The sequence below is a fragment of the Sesamum indicum genome, linkage group LG4 (assembly GCF_000512975.1).
Source record: "Sesamum indicum cultivar Zhongzhi No. 13 linkage group LG4, S_indicum_v1.0, whole genome shotgun sequence".
NCBI classification, from domain to species: domain Eukaryota; kingdom Viridiplantae; phylum Streptophyta; class Magnoliopsida; order Lamiales; family Pedaliaceae; genus Sesamum; species Sesamum indicum.
Window position 1 is genome coordinate 3,188,056 of NC_026148.1, and position 20,693 is coordinate 3,208,748.

Consider the following 20,693-nt stretch of genomic DNA (forward strand, 5'->3'; position numbering starts at 1 on the left):
ATGGGAAAATAGTGTGCAACATGAGCTAAGTATATTATATTAGAAAAAAAGATTCAAAGGGAGGAATAGGTAGATACCACCTGTACGGGTGCTTGAATTCCGACAACGATGCATGTGTACGTTTGCCCACCTTTTTTACTAGCTTGCCAATTCCTATGTCTATGGGGGTCAAAGTTGGAGTGACCATTTTCTCGTTTGGTTTGCGTGTTTGGATTTTTTATTTTTACATTATGAGTTTGAATTTTCTTTTTTTTTTTAACCCGCACACGCATACATTCGCACACGCTTTCAATAAATTTTAAACTCAATATCACTCTAGAATGAAATGTTAAACTCCAAACCATTAAAAGATTCTCTAGAGGACACATTACGAGTTCAAATTGGAGCGCCGTAGAGTTTGTTATTTTATATAAATATATTATAAAACAATAATAGTCAAGTGAAATAAAATTAATTGGGCACCCATAACTTAATTTTCATTTTTTTTTCTTCTAAAAGTGAACCTGCACACGAGTTTCAAGACAACATAACCATATAACTGTGATACTCAAGAATCAAGAACCAACTTCAGTAGACCTAAGACTTTGGCAGTATTCATATGGGATCATTTGGTTCGTTGAATGAATGATGCATAATATCAGGCGAAAGAGAACAATGAACTCAACCTATGGAAAATCAGAGACATTAAACATTGTGTCCAGGACAGCTTTTTTCAGTGAACTTAGTCCATGTTATCTGCTCAAACAAAAATACATCTAAGACAAATATATACTATAAAAGAGAAACAGCATATACAATTATGGACATTGCAAGAATGTATTGTTAGACAGTATTATAGCGCACGGGGCGTTTCCCGTTCTCTTTTTTAGGACTCTTGTTTCACATCCGCTTCTTATATTCTCTAGTTCGAATAGGTAGAAGCGAAGGATCAAGATCCCGAAACAGAAACCTAGTTCCGACATCCTAAATAACATCTAAATTTTCTGCAGCGACACTGCTGTGAGAGAATGGTGGCTTTTTCAGACAACCAGGAATAGCAGCAGCAGCAAACCTTGGTGTTTAACACCATCACCAAATTTACCATGTTCAGATGTTTGAGACAAATGTTCCATCCAAACTAACCTTGGATGCATGTGTCCGAATCATGTGTTGTTGGTTTTGTGGGGGGCTATGGTGTTTCTTATGCTGACTGAAAGGTCACCTGCCCGGAGGTTGTCTGCTCATAGTCCGCGCACGCCTCTGGAGTGTCTTCTTCACTGGGGGGCACCAGCTGCCAGAAGAGCGGCAAATATTTGTCCCACTCTTTAAGAATCTCGGCACCTTTGCTGCTACCCGTTTTTTCCTAAAACAAAGTACATGTGTTCAAGAAAAGTCGTAATTAATCAAGACAAGTTGACATCATTTACTTACAACATGGGCTTGAATGAGGTTCTTGAGCTGCATTTGCCCAACCGGAGCAACAACTCTCTGGATCTTCACAATTTCCTTGTTCACCTGTTGACAACATTACATAGTATAGTCGAAAAAGCTAAGGATCATAAACTGGCATGAAAGAGACATCCTTGAAAGTGAAAAAAGGAAAACAGCTTTTCGTCGTGATGATATATGTTTTTCTTCAATGGGGAATACATTCTTTGAGACAAACCTTAGGAATAAGGGTGTCATCCTCATCAAGAATATAAGCCAAACCTCCAGTCATACCGGCTGCCACGTTTCTCCCAACCCTGTCAAAAGCAAGATAATAACTTGAGACCCTCGAGAGTTCTCCAGGATATTTTGCCACGTGCCATAGGCTGTAATAGAAGTGAGACTCACTTTCCGAGGATAACAACACAACCCCCAGTCATGTACTCACAGCAGTGATCTCCAGTGCCTTCCACCACTGCTTCAGCAAGCGAGTTTCTCACAGCGAAACGCTCACCAGCTTTCCCTCTAACAAAGACCTGGCCACCGGTTGCTCCATACAAGCACGTGTTTCCGACAATGGTGGCATCCTCAGGAGTGAATCCAGTTTTTTCAACGGGAGTCACCACCAGTTCACCTCCGGCCATACCCTTAAATTATACTTGCATGTTAGAAGCTAAAATCGACATATGATTGAATTCCTATACAGTAGAAGGGTCACATATGACGGCATTACTATGGCTTGGAAATATTTTATTATCGATGGTAGGTTTCAAAGTCACGTGAGCACCGTTAGTTCATACATGCTGGGGTCAGTCAAACACTGGTAACTCTTAACACAAGAACATTTACATGTTAAATGAGCAAAAACTATGTCAGAAATCTCAGAATATAGAAAGTAGCAATATAGGATATAATTAAGTAGAACAAGAAGCAAAACACATCGACACACAGAAACAAGTGCCAAATTGTAAGCTCCACATGTGAAGATTTGATCAACTCACCTTCCCGACATAGTCATTAGCTTCTCCGACAAGCCGGATGTTCATCCCAGGTGTCAAGAAACAAGCAAATGACTGACCGGCACTTCCCAAGAATCTGTAAACAATAGAAACAGACGCGCAATAAGTCCCATAACAAGACCCCGATGTAGTAAAATAGCAACACTTCAAGATTGTTATTTTTTCCAAACTGAAACTGTTTTACGTTATATTCAGCTGTCCAGCAAAGCCAGTGTCCCCATATCTCTTTGCAATCACACCAGCAATACGCCCACAAACTGCCCTGTCCACGTTATATATGCTTACAGATTTATTCACGACCGTCTCATTGTCGATAGCCTTCACTATCTGTATGGGGAGAAAAAGAAGATTATCAAGAAGGCAAATACATAGTTGTATGTATAACAAATGTCAAACAATTCAGAAAGAACGAGAAAATAAGTATTTTGGAGATGTTTTAAGAATAAAGCAAACCATATACAAGCACTAAGCATGATCATGAATTTTGTTCCTTTCCTACCAAAAGAGTGTCCATTTTAAATAAGTAATGTTACCTCTGGATCTGCAAGCAACGTATCATCCAGAACAGGACCATTACTATGAACTTCCTGCTTCCTTATTGTACTGCTGCTCCATTTTGGTAATCCAACACTCTAGAATGAAGTGTACATTAGTGTACAAGCAAAATCACCAGCACTCTTCTGATGATGGATTGGAATAATATATCGTTTACTTACAGAGAGAATATAACTAAGATCAAGATGCTGAGTCTTCACTAATGAAATATCTCGACGTTTTAGTAGATCTGTGTGGCCAATTACATCATCAAGTTTCTCATAGCCCAGTTGGGCCAACATGCCTCGCACCTGGCAAAAGATCAGCATAAAGCATCAGCCTTGAAAAGAGAGTCATGAAAATACTCAAGGAACCAAGACCGAAAACCAATCACAGAGATGCTGGATATCATATGCAATGTAGTGTAATTCCCCGCCTCTACGAACACAGAGAAACAATAGTATGCAACTTCCCAAGGTTGAACATTTATGAAAAGTAGCACCTTAAAAGACAGTGAACTAAATCAAGGAAAGTCTTCCATGAGAAAATTACGATGTTTTTTATTCAGTTTCACCCCAACCTCTGGTGGCCTTAATTATTTTACTACTTTATTTGCGGACTTATAATTTTCACAAATTGCCAGACATTCTAATGAGATAAAAAATACATGAAGTGGTTCTTTACAGCACTCTTTGAGAACCAATCAGCTCCATCCACTTGTTAAAGAAGAAGCTACTTCTCGACAGAAGAAAGAGTATATTGAAAAATATTGCATTCAGCAATTTCCATCAATTAGGGAGTACATATTTCGATGATTGAATTAAGTGGGAGACCAGATCCAACTGTTCAAGAATAAATTAACTGTATATGGATGATGGTGCCCGCTGACCTATGATTTTAATCTCTAGGGAAATGGAAAACATATGTAATTATCCATATGGATAACCATGCTGACCTAAGGATGAATTCAAAGGCAATGCAACTCTAAAAACCTGAAAAATAATAAGATAGAAGCATCCTAGAATCAATTTAATTAAGAAAGCAGGCAATCACCTCTTCTGCAACATATAAGAAGTAATTTACAAGGTCACCAGGCACACCGGGAAAACGCGCTCTTAGCTCTTCTCTCTGCAGAAATCAGTTGAAGCAATCAAGATGTTTTGAAGAAAAAGGTCATATTGGAAGACAGCATTGTTGAAGGATCTTCATTACCTGACTAGCAACACCAACAGGACAATTGTTGGTGTGGCATATACGAGCCATGACACAGCCAGTGGCAATCATGGCAACAGAACCAAATCCATATTCGTCAGCCCCCATCAGCGCAGCCATGATAACATCAAATCCACTCTTGAACCCACCATCAACTCTCAGAATGACCCTTTCCCTAAGCCCATTTGCAATGAGTGTCTGCACAAGATTTCATATAGCAGAACCCCACCATCAGCCCCACCAAATAGAAGGGAAAAGAACAAAAAAAGTTAATCGACTTATACAAACATCATAAGAAATAGGAGATTTCATGTCTGGAAAAAGTGAAATAAACCTGATGTGTCTCCGTAAGCCCAAGTTCCCAAGGACCACCAGCATGCTTGATGGAACTTACAGGGCTAGCTCCAGTTCCACCATCATGTCCTGAAATCTATAAAACAGGTGAAGCATATGGTTGAGTTTTATTCAATCTTATTGCAAAACCTATAGCAAAAGATTTAAAGTCTTTATTACAGTAACAACAGTTCCCATGCAAAAATTTTAAATCCAGCCATGCCAGGTACATGACAATTATAAACTCCATACTTAGAATATGGTGCATAGTTAAAGAAGTATGTTTACCAGGCAGCAAAAAGAGGTCAAATACAGAAACAAAGAAAGAAAGATAGGCCTTTACTTGAATTGGAAGAGAAAGATTCCTTTTAAGTCAATTGCCATACTGCTCAGAGTAGATCAAGTTACTGCTTTGAAATCCAGAACAGCAAATACTCAATTGTCTAGGTTATCATGCATACCTGTATAATATCAGCGTTACCCTTAGCAACTCCAGAAGCAACTGTACCAATGCCAGCTTCTGCTACTAGCTTTACCGATACTTTGGCCTTGGGATTGACCTGCTCATTCACTATGTTGTGAAACAAAGTTGCAGGATTACAACAATTTTTACTAGTACAAGCAAAATGTATATTGGGCACCTCACCTGGTGAAGGTCATAAATCAATTGAGCAAGATCCTCAATAGAATAAATGTCATGATGTGGAGGTGGCGATATAAGAGGAACACCAGGTTTTGAATTCCTTAACCTCGCAATATACGCACTAACTTTTTTCCCTGGCAATTGACCACCTTCACCTGGTTTTGCTCCTTGAGCAATTTTAATTTCTAGTTGATCAGCATTAGCCAAGAATGTTGGAGTAACACCAAAACGCCCTGAAGCCACCTGAAAGATTAAATTAATATCTGTTATTATAACACATAAGACTACAATATGTAGACGTCAATGAACGTTTGCAAGTGCAGGAAAACAGTAAAATGCAAATGCATTTAAACCTGCTTAATGGCACTTGTAGCAATATCACCATTTTGAAGACCTTTAAGGTGTGGCAGCGTCGGAGAGTACCCATCAACAACATCAGTAAGTGGACTCCACCGAATTGGATCCTAGATGAAGATGAAACCTTAGCATCACAAAGTCAAAAAGAAAACATCACACAGGTGGTGAAACTTATCTTTGCTACCATCAGCATTCACCTTACAGTCAAAAGACTATTTGAAAGGCCGATAATTCATGAAAATTGATTTTAAGTCCACATAAACTCAATTCATTTAGGCCAATTCATTCTTAAAAGTTCTCATGTGATTCGAGCCCATTGAATTTACACTGGAGTCGACCGAGGTTCTAATAGTATTGCATACAATCAGATTTGAAGAAATTCAACATTACACTCTTCCATTCCAAGTTTACTCCCACTTAGGTTGTGGATACCCTGGTTGCAGCAAATCTGATTATGCACAATTGAGAAGTTGCTTACCTCACCCCCTTCTCCTGAATTAGATTTCCCGCCTAATCTATTCATTGCTATGGCAATTGCTTCATGAGTTTCCCGGGAAATAGCACCAAGCGACATGCCACCAGTACAAAATCGCTCAACAATAGAAGAAGCAGGCTCAACCCTTCCAACTGGGATGGGGGAACGATCACTCTTCAACTCAAGAAGATCCCTGAGAACCTGCAGTCAGTAATCATGCATTCTATTTAATAATTGTATCGTCTACTCTTAACAATAAAAATGCTCAATATGAAGGAGTGTATGTACTAATTATGTGCAACTTGATATCATCCAAATCCTTCAAAATCAACATTAAATTTGAAATAACTCAATAGTCATCCTCCACCACTTCATGAGGATGGCTCCTCAAAGCAAAGATCTGACTGGAAAAGATATGAGGGGATTGCATAAAGGCAACTCACATTCACAGGCCGGTTAGCCAAATGCTGCTGGTAAACCAAATATGCAGTTTCACTCTTTTGCCGCACGGCTTTGTGGAGCAGTTTTGACATCTCTGGATTGTTTCCATGATATTCACCTTTCATTTAGGAAAAAGAAAGAGGGGTTAGCACTATATTGTGCTAAGAGACTGAACTGACCAAATTTCAACCAAAAGAATGTCGAGTCCGTGAAACTTGAGGATTCTGGTCTGAATGAAATGTATTTACAGACTTTCGAACATGTTTACCTCCTGGCCTAAATTGAATGAACCCAAAATTTTCAAGTCTTTTAGCAGTATCTTCTGAGAAAGCTTTAATCCAAAACGATAAAGTCTCCCTAGCCAACTGCAAAAAGTTGAATTATTTCTTTATGTAAAGAAGTCGAGCAAAGCCAACTCAATATTTCAATAAAAGAGATACATAAAGCACAAAAAGTATCGCATGAATGTAAGTTTACATATGCAGTAAAATAGAAATAAAAAGAATGTTGCCTAAAAACAGAGGTGGTGGAAGAAAACAAGGTTGACAATAATTAAATGCAAGGGCTTCTACTTGAGCAAACAAGAGATAAATTCTGCATGGACAAAAAATGCATCAGAAAATCCAGTCGTAGTTGTTCACCATAAGAATATTGCAAACTTTACCAACTTGGTGAATTATAGCAGCTTATTGTTATCAAAGTCTTAAAGTAACATACAGTTCTATAACCAAGAGAAGCTTCAAGAATAATACCACGTAATTACTAAATAAGTGAACTGTCTACTGTACAATTGAAATATGCAGGATCAAGATACATCTTAAACAAATAAGTAGCTTTTCAAGTTACTGAAGCATTGACATCTATACTCCAAGAGGATTCATGCACAAATGCAATAGCTACCAATGGAAAGAGGTCTCTGGAAGTAAATCACCAAAACATATTGCAATAGCATAAATTTAACACTAAGAATTTAATCTGAGAATACATCTTCCAAGTAGCAACATAGTACCGTAAAATAAAGTTGGTGATAAATAACATTCTGTGTTTGAGAAAACGCCTACCTATCAGAGTTGTGAATAATAAATACTCTACTCTTTCATCGTCAAGTTTCAATATGACTTTTCAATAATACAAAATTTTAAAAATCTATTTATGAATAAAGCAAAAGCAACAAGAACTTAACCAGATGCTTCATTCCAACTAGGTTCGTTACCTCATCCAAGGTTAATCCCCCAATGCTTGACGTACTCCCACAAAAAGCAATATCGATTACATCTTTGCCAAGTCCATAAATTTCAAATATCTGTGCACCACAATAACTGAAGGCAAGTATTTCCCATTAAGACTTTTTACGTTGAAACTGGATAAGTTAACAATAAATAAAACAAAGACTTGTAGGTCGCCACACGGAGGAAGTTTGTAAACCACAAGTTAAAAGGTAACTACAAAATGGTAATATACCTGGAGAGCAATGAGATGCCCATTTTCGAGAGAATTTTCAAAAGGCCAGATCTAACCGCCTGAAATAAATATTATAAACACTTACCAATCAGCAATTTCAACCCAACATCGTCGTCAAAACAACTAAAGAAAAACCTTCAAGCACTAAAATCAGAAGAACCCAGCAACCAGAGATAGAAATAAAAGTTGGTATAAAATCAACAACATTTAGTAACAAGAGCTTCAAGGAAATAATTAACAAAAAACTTGGTTAACATCCTAAATATTACAAAACATAAACTATACATTTTGCAGATAGTTTTATCTGGTATCAAGGTCAATGTCATCCATTCTTCTTCTCAACCAAACTGGTGTACTGCTTTTAAACACTGAATCTCAAATATACTGACATATAGGAGTACTTCACAACTGTTCATTTGTTCAACAAACTTTATTGAAGACGATGTATCACCTTCCCCCAATACAGTATAATTTGTCTGTTTCCCCTGAAGTAACTCATCAACATGCATTCTCAAATTAAATCCAGGAAACAAAAAGAGATCGCAAACCTTGCAAAAGTTCTTCTGAGCCTGTTCAACAGTAACAGTGGGCATTTTTCCATTCCTCATCAGGTTCACAGTTTTAGTGCTCAAACGCCACTGACGACACGTCTCCAAGGCCAAGTATGGGCATATAGCACTGAAAAGATGCATCTAAAGAGTTATATGTGGATTGATAATGTAAAGGATGCTGCAGATTAAGCCAATCAGAAAAGGCAGAAGCCAGTGTTTGTGTTGTTTTTCATATAGGAAGAGAGTGTATCACATGCTGGTGAAGCTCTCATATGCTTCCCTTACATTAAGGGGCACAAAAAGGAATCAGAAATTTTCTAACCAATAAATCTAGTCAGAACCTAGTTCAGTCATCCTACTAAAATGTACATTGTTGTAATCCTCAAAACTTATCTAGCTAGATGAAAATAGTAAATGTAACTTGCCAGGAATAGGAAAAACCACTAACGTTTCAGAATATTTCAATAATAATCATTACAATTGGATGTAAATGTGGATATTTTTAACTAATCAAAAGAGCATATTTCAAATGCTATAAAACTTTATGAAGATGGTGGACAAAACCTTTCCACTTTATCCTATACGTCAAGAGCATTGCCCCGAAAACATAAGAGAAGAAAAGAACAATCATTAAATAAGCTTCAGTAGAATAGATAAATGGCGTAATATTATCTGCATCCAGAAAACACCGGGTGTGTGATACGTCCAGTTGAATCACATAAATCCAGAGAGCAAAAAGAAGAAAATAGAGACCTTGCACCATATCCAATCAAACAAGCAAACTGATGAGTGCTGAAGCACTGAGCCGTATCAGCAACAATGGAAGCTTGCATCCGCAGTCCATTCTGAATTAGATGCTGGTGAACAGCACCCACAGCTAGAAGTATTGGTATGGCAGGCCGAGTTGCCTCCTGATGGAAATACAAACAGTTATCAGGAGGCATACCCCAAAATTAGAATAAAATCACTGGAACCAAAAACACAAAAGACAAAAAAACCAAATTTGCGGACTAGATAGGCTATTGCTGGAAATGCAAAAGCAATATCTGCATTTCATGACATGAGCATTAATAAAACTAAAAGAAATTAAAGAAAATACAAAGAGACATGAGCATCAACATATTTACAACAATTTAGTGTTAAGACATGGTACCCATAACTATAATCAATGAAGTTACATTACTGAAAATCAACAAAAGTAGGTCAAACAAAGTCGAGTTTGATTTCACTTCAGGAAGTATGTAGTCCCTCGCTCTGCTAACCACATAATCTTCTCCCAGATCACTAGTGAAAAGTTCATTCAAAACTTGGATCCCTTAGTCGCACTTAATTCAAACATCACCATTGACCACTAATGGCACACAAAAATGAAAATCTTACCAGCTCATCAGACCTGTCAGAGAGAACAAGAAGCTGGGAACCATTTCGAACAGCTTCATCAGCAGCTTCACAAAGTTTGTACAGTGTTTTCTCCAGTGAACCTTCAACTCCTTTCCTTATGTCAAAAAATGTAGGTAAAACTTGGGGTTTCAAGACAGGATCGTTCAATAAAGAATCGAGCTCCCCTTCATTCAGCACAGGGCTTGACAAAATCACCTAATTAATGAAAAAGAGAAGAAATGTAGAGAGACTTTGAAGTTACATTGAGAATAATATCTTTAAAATAACTGAAGACCTTTTATTCCACAAGAAAATTAATAAAATGCAAAAGTACCTGAGATGCATTCTCTGGACCAACTTCTAGTATGTTGCCTCGCTTCCCAAGGTTGACTTCTAGAGACATGACCAATCCTTCTCTTAGAGGATCTATAGCAGGATTTGTAACCTGGTTCATACACACATACATCATACAACACAATTTTTGGGTTGAAAATCAGCTTAAAAGTTCAAGTATCAACGGTTTAAGAGGTATATCTCCGTATACTAGTTTTTAAAATAGCACCAGAAGAACTAAATATCTACAGTACCATAGTTGATGAATACAGAAATTGCCCCATAAGAAGACATTGGACCGTTGGAATGAAGTATGGCACTACAATATCTTACTCGTACGGTCAGGCCAAACTGACACCAATGCATCTATCAGAAATACACAAAAGCTTAAACTTGACCAGGAATTTCATGAAGATAGTGCAAACCTGAGCAAATCGTTGCTTGAAATAATCATACAGCATATGTGGCCTTCTAGACAATACTGCCAAAGGAATGTCATCCCCCATGCAAAAAGTAGGTTCCTTCCCTTGAGCAGCCATTGCTTCAATCACCATTTGAACATCTTCACTAGAATATCCATATGCCCTGTTTTCAACAAAAAGCAAGAGATAGAGCATCAAATTGATCATTGTGGTTGCCCTACATAGCTTGACTTCCATCCAAAGAAAAAGGAACATATGCTTCTTTTTGCTAAGAGGTGTCATTCCTACAACATATAACTGTAAAACATATCACATAGCCTTCAGTCCAGCTAAAGGCAAACAACCACATGGGGGGCGAATACTTCATCATAGCAATACTTTGCAGTGTAAAGCTTCAGCATCTTGACAAGAAGCCAAGACAAAAGTTATACGATATACAGATTTATTCTGAATCAATTATAAGTACTAGTCTAAAGTCTTCTCAGCAAGATTGTCTTTTACCATATGAACTTTATCTATCATTTGATGGTGCGTGAAACTCTTGTATGCCAGATCTGTATTCAAGCTCTCATGAAACATAAATTATACAAACTAAAGGGCCCTTTATATACAATCAGTCTTAGTATGCAATCGTATAGTATTCAGTTACATTTTTCAGTGTTTTCCTACATTAAATATTTTATGCAGAGAAAATTCAAAAATCAAAACCTTTCAAAATTCTTAGATTGGCTGAAAATTAGAAATGAGGATCAGTACGAATGATAGAAGTTCCTCGCGGAAGTAATTGGTTGAAGTCCCTCATGACTCATACCATCACCCTTACCAATCCACAAGATGTATGCTAAATGGACTCAAGTACTTCAATTTGAAGTCCATGGTTCTGTTATGTGCATTTGCTTAAACCCAAATACCCAATGAAAGGAACAGAGATAAAATTTTCCTTTAGCACGAGAAAACTTTCACGGCCCAAGTCACCAACGTGCCTACCAAACGAGTGTCTGTGCATCTAAAGCACTCACTCTGAGAACTAAAAGAAAAGAAATGAAAGTTTCCAGAAGACTTACTGTTGACGCTTTAATATTATTTCATTGTCCATGAGAGTTGCCGACAGAAAGCTTGTGGCCTTTAAAGAACGGAGATTCTCTTTCACCCATTTCCCATAAGGATTCAATAGTGCAACTCGCTTTTTAACCTCAGTATTCTCGAACACCTGTGCAGAAAAGATAAAATTAAGTAAACTAGCAAACAAGATAACTGTTTGTCTATACTGGCTTTTGTAGGAATGTTTTAGAACAATCTTAATTTCATGTAAATCATAATTGCGCCTCATAAAGGGCCACTTTCAGACATCTTCTCGCAAAAGAAATAGGGAAAGGAAGAAAGACAGCGGAATCCTTGCTTGCAGACCATGCAGCAGATCTTATCTTTCTATTTCACAGCACATGGCAAGTTGCAATTCAGGCAATTAATGTAAAATTTACATGCACCAAAACCTCTAAAATTGTGCTAAAGACAATAGCACAAATATCAGTCGAATTGGTTAAAATAAAAGGAAAATACAAAAAGAATTAAGAGCGCAAGGTGCTTCTACACAAAAACTGTAGGCCTTGGAGCTTCCCAGTTATTATTACCAAAAGACCTAAAATGTGTCACATTGTAACAGGAAATGCTCTGAGAAACCAATGAAATGTTCAACATAAATAGGCAGAAAATGCCCACCAATCAACCTAAAAATCAAATCAAAGAACCTCAAAATTAACGATCATATAATCAATACCTGTCCACTAGATAGGTCGACTGCTATCATCATTCCAGGACCTAAACGGCCTTTCATCACAACCTTTGAATCATCTGTTGGTAGAACCCCCACCTACAAAATTACAAAGAAACTGTATCAGTTCATGGCGATCATGTGACCGTTGTGTTAATACGAGTCACAAAATGCAAACCTTGTGATAACTTAGAGAGCAGTATAATCAGATAAACAATTCAAGAAAGATCATTTGACACTTTACAAGTCCCATCACTTCCTATATCTTTTAATATTTATAGATACTTCTCCAAGAAAATACCGGTGCATGGCTCATAGAAACACCAAATAATCCAGAAAGCTATAATATTTGATGTACTTCTCCCATCTTAGGTCAGACAGCATTTGTTAAAATGATTTGAAAACGACAAACCCTTTTCAGTCTTTGAAAGATTTCAATTGTTAATTGAATCATCACTACCACTATAACAAAATACAAGATCCAACATCTAATACATGTTAAACTAGCTGGCATAATAATCTCTAACTTATCTACACACATTAACCATCAAAAAACACAAGTTGCTGATAGATTTTGTAAATTTTAGCAAGCCTATTGGCCAGCAGAAGATTTCTTCAAGCAGAAAGAAACCATTGTCCGCAACTAGACTTTTGAAATTTTGAACTTTACAGTTAATGGTTAATAACACAGAATGTCGCTCTAGTCTCTTGTGGGAAAATAAGAACACACAGCCTTGATGGCTTGTAACTCTAATAGAAAGAGAAGTAAACTCTCTGCTAGTTAAGTCCTATACAAGTCAACTTTTTTCCAGCTATCAGACAATAGACTGTGAAGCAACACTAACTCAGTTGCCTGCAGCAAAATCAAGTATATAACAAGGCTTCACTGTGGGAAAAACCTTGGGCAATGAAATTCTACGTAATCATACCATAAGTGTATTTATGTCTTCAAGATCTCAGTATAAGTACTGGTAGAGTTCACCATCAAAGAATGAACTTAAATCTTTCAAAGAAAACAAATACAAAGGATGACAAAAGCAAGCAAACCTCAGATGCAACATAGACAACATTGTCCACTGTTCGCCAATATCTAGCAGGACGAAGTCCATTTCGGTCAAGACAAGCTCCAACTGTTTTCCCATCACTGACATAATGACGTCCAACAAAAATAAGAAATTAAAAATAAGATATTTTGGCATTGCATCAGATATGAACCAGTCACAACAAAGGAAGAATACTGCATGCACACATGTGCTTGAAGGTTAATATTTACCCTTAAGGTCCTATCACAAGCTAAATAGAAAGGTGATGTCCTATTAAAGGGGTAATATCTCTGATAAACAGATGATCGAAATGTATGTACGACAGCCATTTTATATGCTCTGCAAAGTTATATTCTTTCAAAAAGTTCTTATTTTCATGGAAGGTCGATATTGCAGAAAAATGATGGTTTCACAAGCTTAATATTGCCCTTCTTGTTTAAATTGATTGGGTTGAAATAGCAATATATAAACATCGGTAAATGTCAACCAATAAAACCTACATTTGGAAATGTCACCTGAATAAGAGTAAAGCAGGTCCATCCCAAGCTTCCATTTGACCCTTGTAGTAATCGTAAAAGTCAAGAATCTGAAGCAAAATCATTAGAGTCATATCTACCAGAGCCTTCGGATAAGATGAAAAAGTTTGGAATACGCATCCAAGGAACTTGGAAAGGTCTAATATGCTAACTGAAGGTAGAAACATTTTGGAACATGAAACTATACAACAATTCATAAATGAGGGAAGAAAATCTGGTCCAGCTATAAAATAAGGATACATAAGGGAAAATACCACTATCGGAACTCAAGCATTTTTACTGATGTCAAAGAAAAATAGTACCTCAGGATATTTGATCATTAAAGTTGGGTGATTCTTGTATGCTTCCGGGACAAGAAGCATCAGGGCTTCCTCAGGAGTGCGACCACTTCTTATTAACAACTGTACACAATGTAGAGTAGAAAGATTAACATCACAAAGGAGCATCCAGTGCCAATAATAAATAAGTTTCAAACATCATAGAAATTGCAACTCAAGCACTACAACAGGCAGTGAATCATTTAAATGGAAAGACTCTTATGTCAATCACGTGGAACCAAATAAAAATCGTTGATTTCTTCATATAATGAACAGTAACAAACAGTCTGCAAAGAAATATCGCATCTTCTGGTAAAACTGTCTCTATTTGCTCTTCCCTTTCTAGATTTGTATTGCCAATTTAACAGGTTATTCTATAAATAAACCATTGGTGACACTGTAATTTCAGAGTAGAAGTATAAAGAGTTGGAAGGTAAAAGAATTTCGCCATACTTCTGCTGCACTATCAAGATTTGCAGAGTCAGATGCTTTTGGGTTTCCAAAAGGGCGGATTTCATTTTCACGACCACGCCAAACAGGGGACTTCAATGAAGTCTCCCGTGACTGCATCCAGTTCAAGTTCCCCTGCATGATAATTTCATCTTCAGACAGTGAACATTCTGGTATCTATGACAAAGAATATCAGCGGAAAAACTATAACCTGTATGGTGTTGATCTCTCCATTATGACCAAGAAACCTCATTGGTTGAGCTAGAGGCCATCTAGGACTAGTATTTGTACTGTATCTACGGTGATATATGGCAAAAGGGGACTTATAAAGTTCGTTTTGTAGATCAAAATAAAACCGGCCAAGAACCTCCGATCGAAGCATTCCCTTGTAAACTATAGTTTGATTGGACAATGAGCAAAAGTAAACCTCGTTTCCCCATGTTTCTGAGCTGGCTGCTCTCTCAATCAACTTTCGGCAGATATACAGTTCTCTTTCAATGTCATCAATATTCTCTTCTTTAGCAATTTGAACAAAGACCTGCTGTATATTTGGCATAGTTTCTCTTGCATAGTAACCAACCACAGACATATCCACTGGAACTGACCTCCAGCCTAGCACTTCAAGACCTTCTTTTTTAAATATATCCAAGATAGCTGCATAAGCATATAACTCAATTCAGATAACTGACTGTAATACAATAAAAATCTGAAAATCAAAGGTACTATTTGAACAAAAAGAACCTACTACTCAAACTAGAGACATGGATCTCCAGATCCAGGAGCTCAGAAACTCATGTTTCTCAAATTGATTTCAAATAATCAAGAATTATTCACAATTAATGAGCACATAACAGTTATTGTGTCATGCTGGTCATATATCAGTTGCTCCTTCCACCTTTAAAAGACCATTTACTAACAACCATCGCGGCCAACCACATGCGCTTGTTATTTCTTATTCTTCTAACATTATTTGCAACGATGATTGGAATATGACATTGACCTTGTAGTCTTTTACCGTTTGGCTTAGCCAGAAGTAGACATGCTTTTCGGTGTCCAAACTACAGCTATAAGTACATTTGAAAACAATAAAAAAATTAAATTTAGGAAAGCATATAAAAGCTATATTATCTCCCCCCTCTTGGGCAATAGCAAAAACTTCCACTTTACTGCAGCAAACAAGTTTACATGTCAGAGAGTGGCCTTCCTTAAAGCAGGTTCCCCATCAACCGAAGGTAGAAGAAGAAAAGTAACCTCAAATCTCTGTCCCGTTAAACATATTTAAAGATCCACAAAGTAATGAAACTTCTATTTCAAAATAATATCAGCACTGAACCAGCCAACCAGGTGCCACATACCTTTTCTTTGTATTAGCAATTTAAAAAGGGCTCAAAAAGCTGGTCTATTTTCTCCAAAATAACAAAGAATTAAGCAAAAGGATATAGGAATACAAAGGATGGTTAAGCTTTTCCTGGCATTCAAAACACGCTATGATAGATAGGTCGGAGGAGTATGCCAGACATTACATTTGTCGCTCTTCTCATCCTATTCTCAAATACAACAACCAATCAGAATAATTGCTTTCTTGACCAAGGCAGGGAGTAAAGATCTCATATTTGAGATCAATTGTTAAGCTGAAACTAGAAAAAGCTGGTCGAATGGAAACCAAGATAATTAATATAACCAACACACTAGCAAAAACTCGCTAATGAATCCTAAAAACAAAAGAAAGAAAAGGGTTTCTTCATTAATTTATAATGGCTATCAACTTAAGCCTATCTTGTGTGGACTCTTATTCAACTTTTAATCCCTTCCCCTCACTAAATGCATTGTTATATCCATATATAAGTAACATTATATTTGCACCACAAAGGAAAAAGAAATAAATCAACATTATATAGGTTAATTAAGAAAAATCAAGTTGTTAATAACAGGGTGTTCCTGGATTGGACCATGTATAACTGAGATACACCCTGCCAATTAACTGACCTGCTTGGGCCTGTTTCATCAGGTCCTCATCCTTTGGAAGAAAGACCATTCCAGCACCAGTATGCAACTGATCAAACGCACCCATCCCTTGTTCACTGGCCCAGTCATTGAAAAGATCCCAAGGGATTGAAGTCATCACTCCAGAACCATCACCAGAATCATTATCCGCTCCACACCCTCCACGATGTTCCATGCAGCCAAGAGCTGTAAGAGCATCCTTAACAATTCCATGTGATGCTTTGTTGTCCAAATTGGCAATAAACCCAACTCCACATGCCCCTCTTTCAGATATTATATCTTCCAAGTTTGCAACCTGAAAAGTACAGTTGTACAAAAAGGCATCATGCAGATGAAGATTGGCATATAAAGCATTCACTTGGCATAGCAGCAATGACAATTGTAAGCTCCCAACAATTTGCCAGCACCAGTAGTGCATCTAAATCATCACTAACCTTTCCACATTGCGACTATTGAGTACTACATGACTAACAAGCAGGATGGAAATTAAAGCTCAAATACAATAAAGTGCAACTATCTAGAAGGCAAATATGACTTTCTAATGCATACAAAACGTTTAATGGATTGATTGTTATAAGCTTTACAGAGCGAAGAGTCCCCAAGAAAAACAGAAATGGTGGAAACTCAGCACTTCGTTCAACTAAAGGAAAACAATTTGATAAACGTAATCACAAGAGATAGTCTAATAATGAAACAACTTCAGTTGCCGAGGACCGCGACTATCCAACCCTTTCGCATGGTCCTGGATTCCAGCCCCTTAAAGCCTAACCTTTGAAAATAAAAAATAAATATTAAAAAAATGTGAAATTACAACTGAAGTAATATGTATGCTAGGTTCTTTGTTTTTTAATTTCGATATCGTTCAATCAAATTTCCCTCTTGCCAAGCATCCGCTCCCCTCCTGCCTCCTCACATGCCAAAGACAAAAGAGAAGCAAATTTTATCTTATCTATCTCAAGGGCAGCTATTCAAATATTTAGTATTTCGTTTATATAGTTCTGATCATATGCTTGATTTGCTTAGATCTATTTCGTCCATGATTTTGCACATTTACACTAGACGAAATCTCCCCCAAATAAAGCCAGTAACTCACAAATGATCACTCCTTCTGGAATTTAGTAGTTATAAACACATTAAGGTGCTCTTGTTCGGCAATATCTTAGACTTGTTTTCAATAAACCCAAGCACCTTCTCATTTGCTTTCTCGTTTCCCAATTCAAGTTCTCTTAAGATTGATAATTAAGTTTCTACTCTACTTTGATTGTGCTTAGTTTGATAGTAAAGAAACTCAATATAGTTGTTTGATCGTGCTTGTTTTACAGGACATAGTCTAAATCAAGCATTGGAAACCATATAAAAGAAGAGCATTACAATCTATAGCCTCCAAGGACTCCCAGATCACAGTTTAGAAGATACAGATGCACAATTTTACAACCTGGCATTGCACACTTTGATCATATTTTGGAATCTCCATGCAGATAAACTAACCAATATATCATGAGCTAGGATGCCGCTGGCACAGAGAGGACAAGCTCAAAGCAAGAGTTTTTCTTCCCATAACAGATACCCGCTAGTCAAAAACACCTATACAAGACTCAAAACAAAGTTGCTTGTCCACAAAAGATTTGCTATTGGGCCCTCTACTGCTAGCTTAATGATATACCAATATTTAGTGAAATAGCAACATGACTCAGACCAACTTGTACACAGATCGTCACAGAACTCACCAGTTCCCTCGAAAATCAACATCCACAACTACCTACTACTTCCGCAAAAATTTTGAGACAGGACACATCATAAAGGAATAACTTGAGTACCACCCTAAGGTGGCCAAGCAAGGTGAGACATTGAAAATCCTACATCCTACATCCTCCAAAGAAAGCAGACCAAGGCTCCATGACCTCTTTCAAAAATATCCAGGAGAAGCTCCTTTGGAATTTGTCTACGTCACAAAAACCACAAAAGTTAATAAGAACCTTTTGTGGGACACCCATTGGCGTACTAGATTATTCTAGGATATTTACTTCTAAAAGAAATTAATTTCCTACACTTCCATATACTACCAAACCACTTGGTCTTTTCAAAGAAACAACCATGCTGTAATGTCTAGGCACTATGGTCATTTAACGCTACGCTGGGTTTTATGAATTAACTTTTCCTTAGTCACAAATGTGTATCTTAAGTCTCATATGCATCTTACATTTTACTTCAGGGATCAGCATTTATCAAAATCCCCAATTCTTATCCTTAAACCATATAAATGTTAGTCCATGACATACAAGCAGTTTAGTTGAAAAACAGTCTACATAATCTAAAGCTGACACTAAAAATTGTTCGACTGCAACACCAAACCAAAAACAAATGCAAAACCATGCCTGATATGATAGTCTCCGGGAACATTTGCTAATTCTTGCTGAGGTACACGTCACAGTTATCAACTTCATTTTCGCTGTTCACGGTTATCAGTTGCATTCAAGAACCCATCTTATCCACCAGCCATAGATCTTATTACCCAAATCTTATCTAGCCTTTTGGTTATCTAAGAAGATGATCTGATCAGTTCAAAAAGTTATATTCTTTCAGAAGCTTGTATCAGTTAGATGCCTTATATCCTTTGCATACATGCAGCAGATGACACAAAATACATGTCTATAATGGAAACCACAAGAGTGAGCTAGAGCATCATCAGAAAATCATTTCCAACAGCAGAGCTTCCCATACCACTTATCTTTTAACTTTTCATGAGCGAGGATAGACAATAATTACAGTGCCAGAACTACCATTCTTTGAGTATATCCACAAAAAGAAAAATCATAGGATATGCTCGTCATCAATTAAAACAAGTCAACCTAATCCCACACGCGCAAAGAACACATAAAAGCCAAGCAAAATTAAAAGTAAACACATAATCATCACAATCAAATATAACAAAAGATTTCCAAGGAGCATACACGTTTCCACATTCCCATTTCATGAATTTCAAGAAACAGAAAAAAAAATTCATCTTTTCAAGAAATCAACAAGAACGCTGGTTGGCGCGCACAGAGTTTCAGTTGACCCCCACCTTTGGTTTCAGATCAGAAGAGTGTTGTCGAGAGCCATTGTTAACACGTTCAAGATCAAGAACAGACTTAATAGAGGTGGCCCAGTTTTTCTTCGACGCTGGTAAACCAAGAAAATGACCCCTCTGAGCGTTACTACTATTTACACCACCGCCGAATCTCCGACGACTCCCACTCTTCTTCGAGTTCTTGCCGCCACACAACCCAACAAAATCAACAAACACCAAGTCCTTTCTACAGTTATCATTAATACCATTCCCAGCAAACAGTTTCACAGACTGCACCACTTGGCCCGCCGAGTGTAGAGACATCTTTCATCAACCTCAACTCAAACACCCACACAATTTTTATGTGTGTATATATGTATATACACACACACTCACTCAATCACTTTACAGGGGTGAGTGTATCAGTGTGTGTAGGCTGCACCAGGATAGGGAGGAAAAAAAGTTTGTGTTGTGTGTCTGTGGAGTGTGTGTGGAATGTGTGGAAAGGGGAAAATGTGGATTTAGAGATAAAAGAAGGGAACGTTGGGAGCCACCCGCCTCCAATTTTAATTCTTGGCGTTTGTTTTTTCGACTCTGCTGATGATGTCCTCGTTCTTGCTTTTTTCCGTGTGTCGCCTCTCTCCCTCCCAATCCCAAATCCTATTCTTTGATCATCATAATGTGTGTTCACCAAACTATTGACCTTATGCAATGACCAAAGGTCAGGTTTTTGGAAATTTTTATTATGTTTACATATTTTTTTTCTAAATATCTTTCCATTTTGTTAATGTATAAATATCTTACTGAGTCGTGCGGCATGCAACAAAACCCTGAATATTGTCTGTTCTAATTTTGTATAAGTTTCATGATTTTATCATGAAAAGACGTCTCCCTAAGTAAAAACTGGCTTCAAGCTTTCTTTTCTACAAAGGAATGTTGGACGCTAATGTTGCAA

At 37.3% G+C, this 20,693-nt stretch overlaps 1 protein-coding gene across 1 annotated transcript; it reads right to left on the bottom strand.

Moving 5' to 3' along the window:
• On the bottom strand, nucleotides 749–20,421 carry LOC105159899 (ferredoxin-dependent glutamate synthase, chloroplastic). The gene is made up of 33 exons (XM_011077112.2): nucleotides 19,754–20,421; nucleotides 16,672–16,984; nucleotides 14,897–15,339; nucleotides 14,689–14,820; nucleotides 14,221–14,319; nucleotides 13,898–13,968; nucleotides 13,387–13,483; nucleotides 12,346–12,438; nucleotides 11,633–11,778; nucleotides 10,572–10,731; nucleotides 10,148–10,258; nucleotides 9,814–10,029; nucleotides 9,187–9,344; nucleotides 8,431–8,560; nucleotides 7,883–7,941; nucleotides 7,635–7,740; nucleotides 6,690–6,786; nucleotides 6,424–6,539; nucleotides 5,984–6,181; nucleotides 5,502–5,612; nucleotides 5,152–5,391; nucleotides 4,967–5,065; nucleotides 4,507–4,602; nucleotides 4,173–4,370; nucleotides 4,014–4,088; nucleotides 3,143–3,271; nucleotides 2,960–3,058; nucleotides 2,611–2,753; nucleotides 2,409–2,502; nucleotides 1,816–2,054; nucleotides 1,646–1,724; nucleotides 1,411–1,494; nucleotides 749–1,342 (listed from the first exon to the last, which is right to left on the bottom strand). Exons 1-33 carry the CDS (start codon nucleotides 20,060–20,062, stop codon nucleotides 1,181–1,183), a joined length of 4,902 nt encoding a protein of 1,633 aa, XP_011075414.1. The 5' UTR covers nucleotides 20,063–20,421; the 3' UTR covers nucleotides 749–1,180.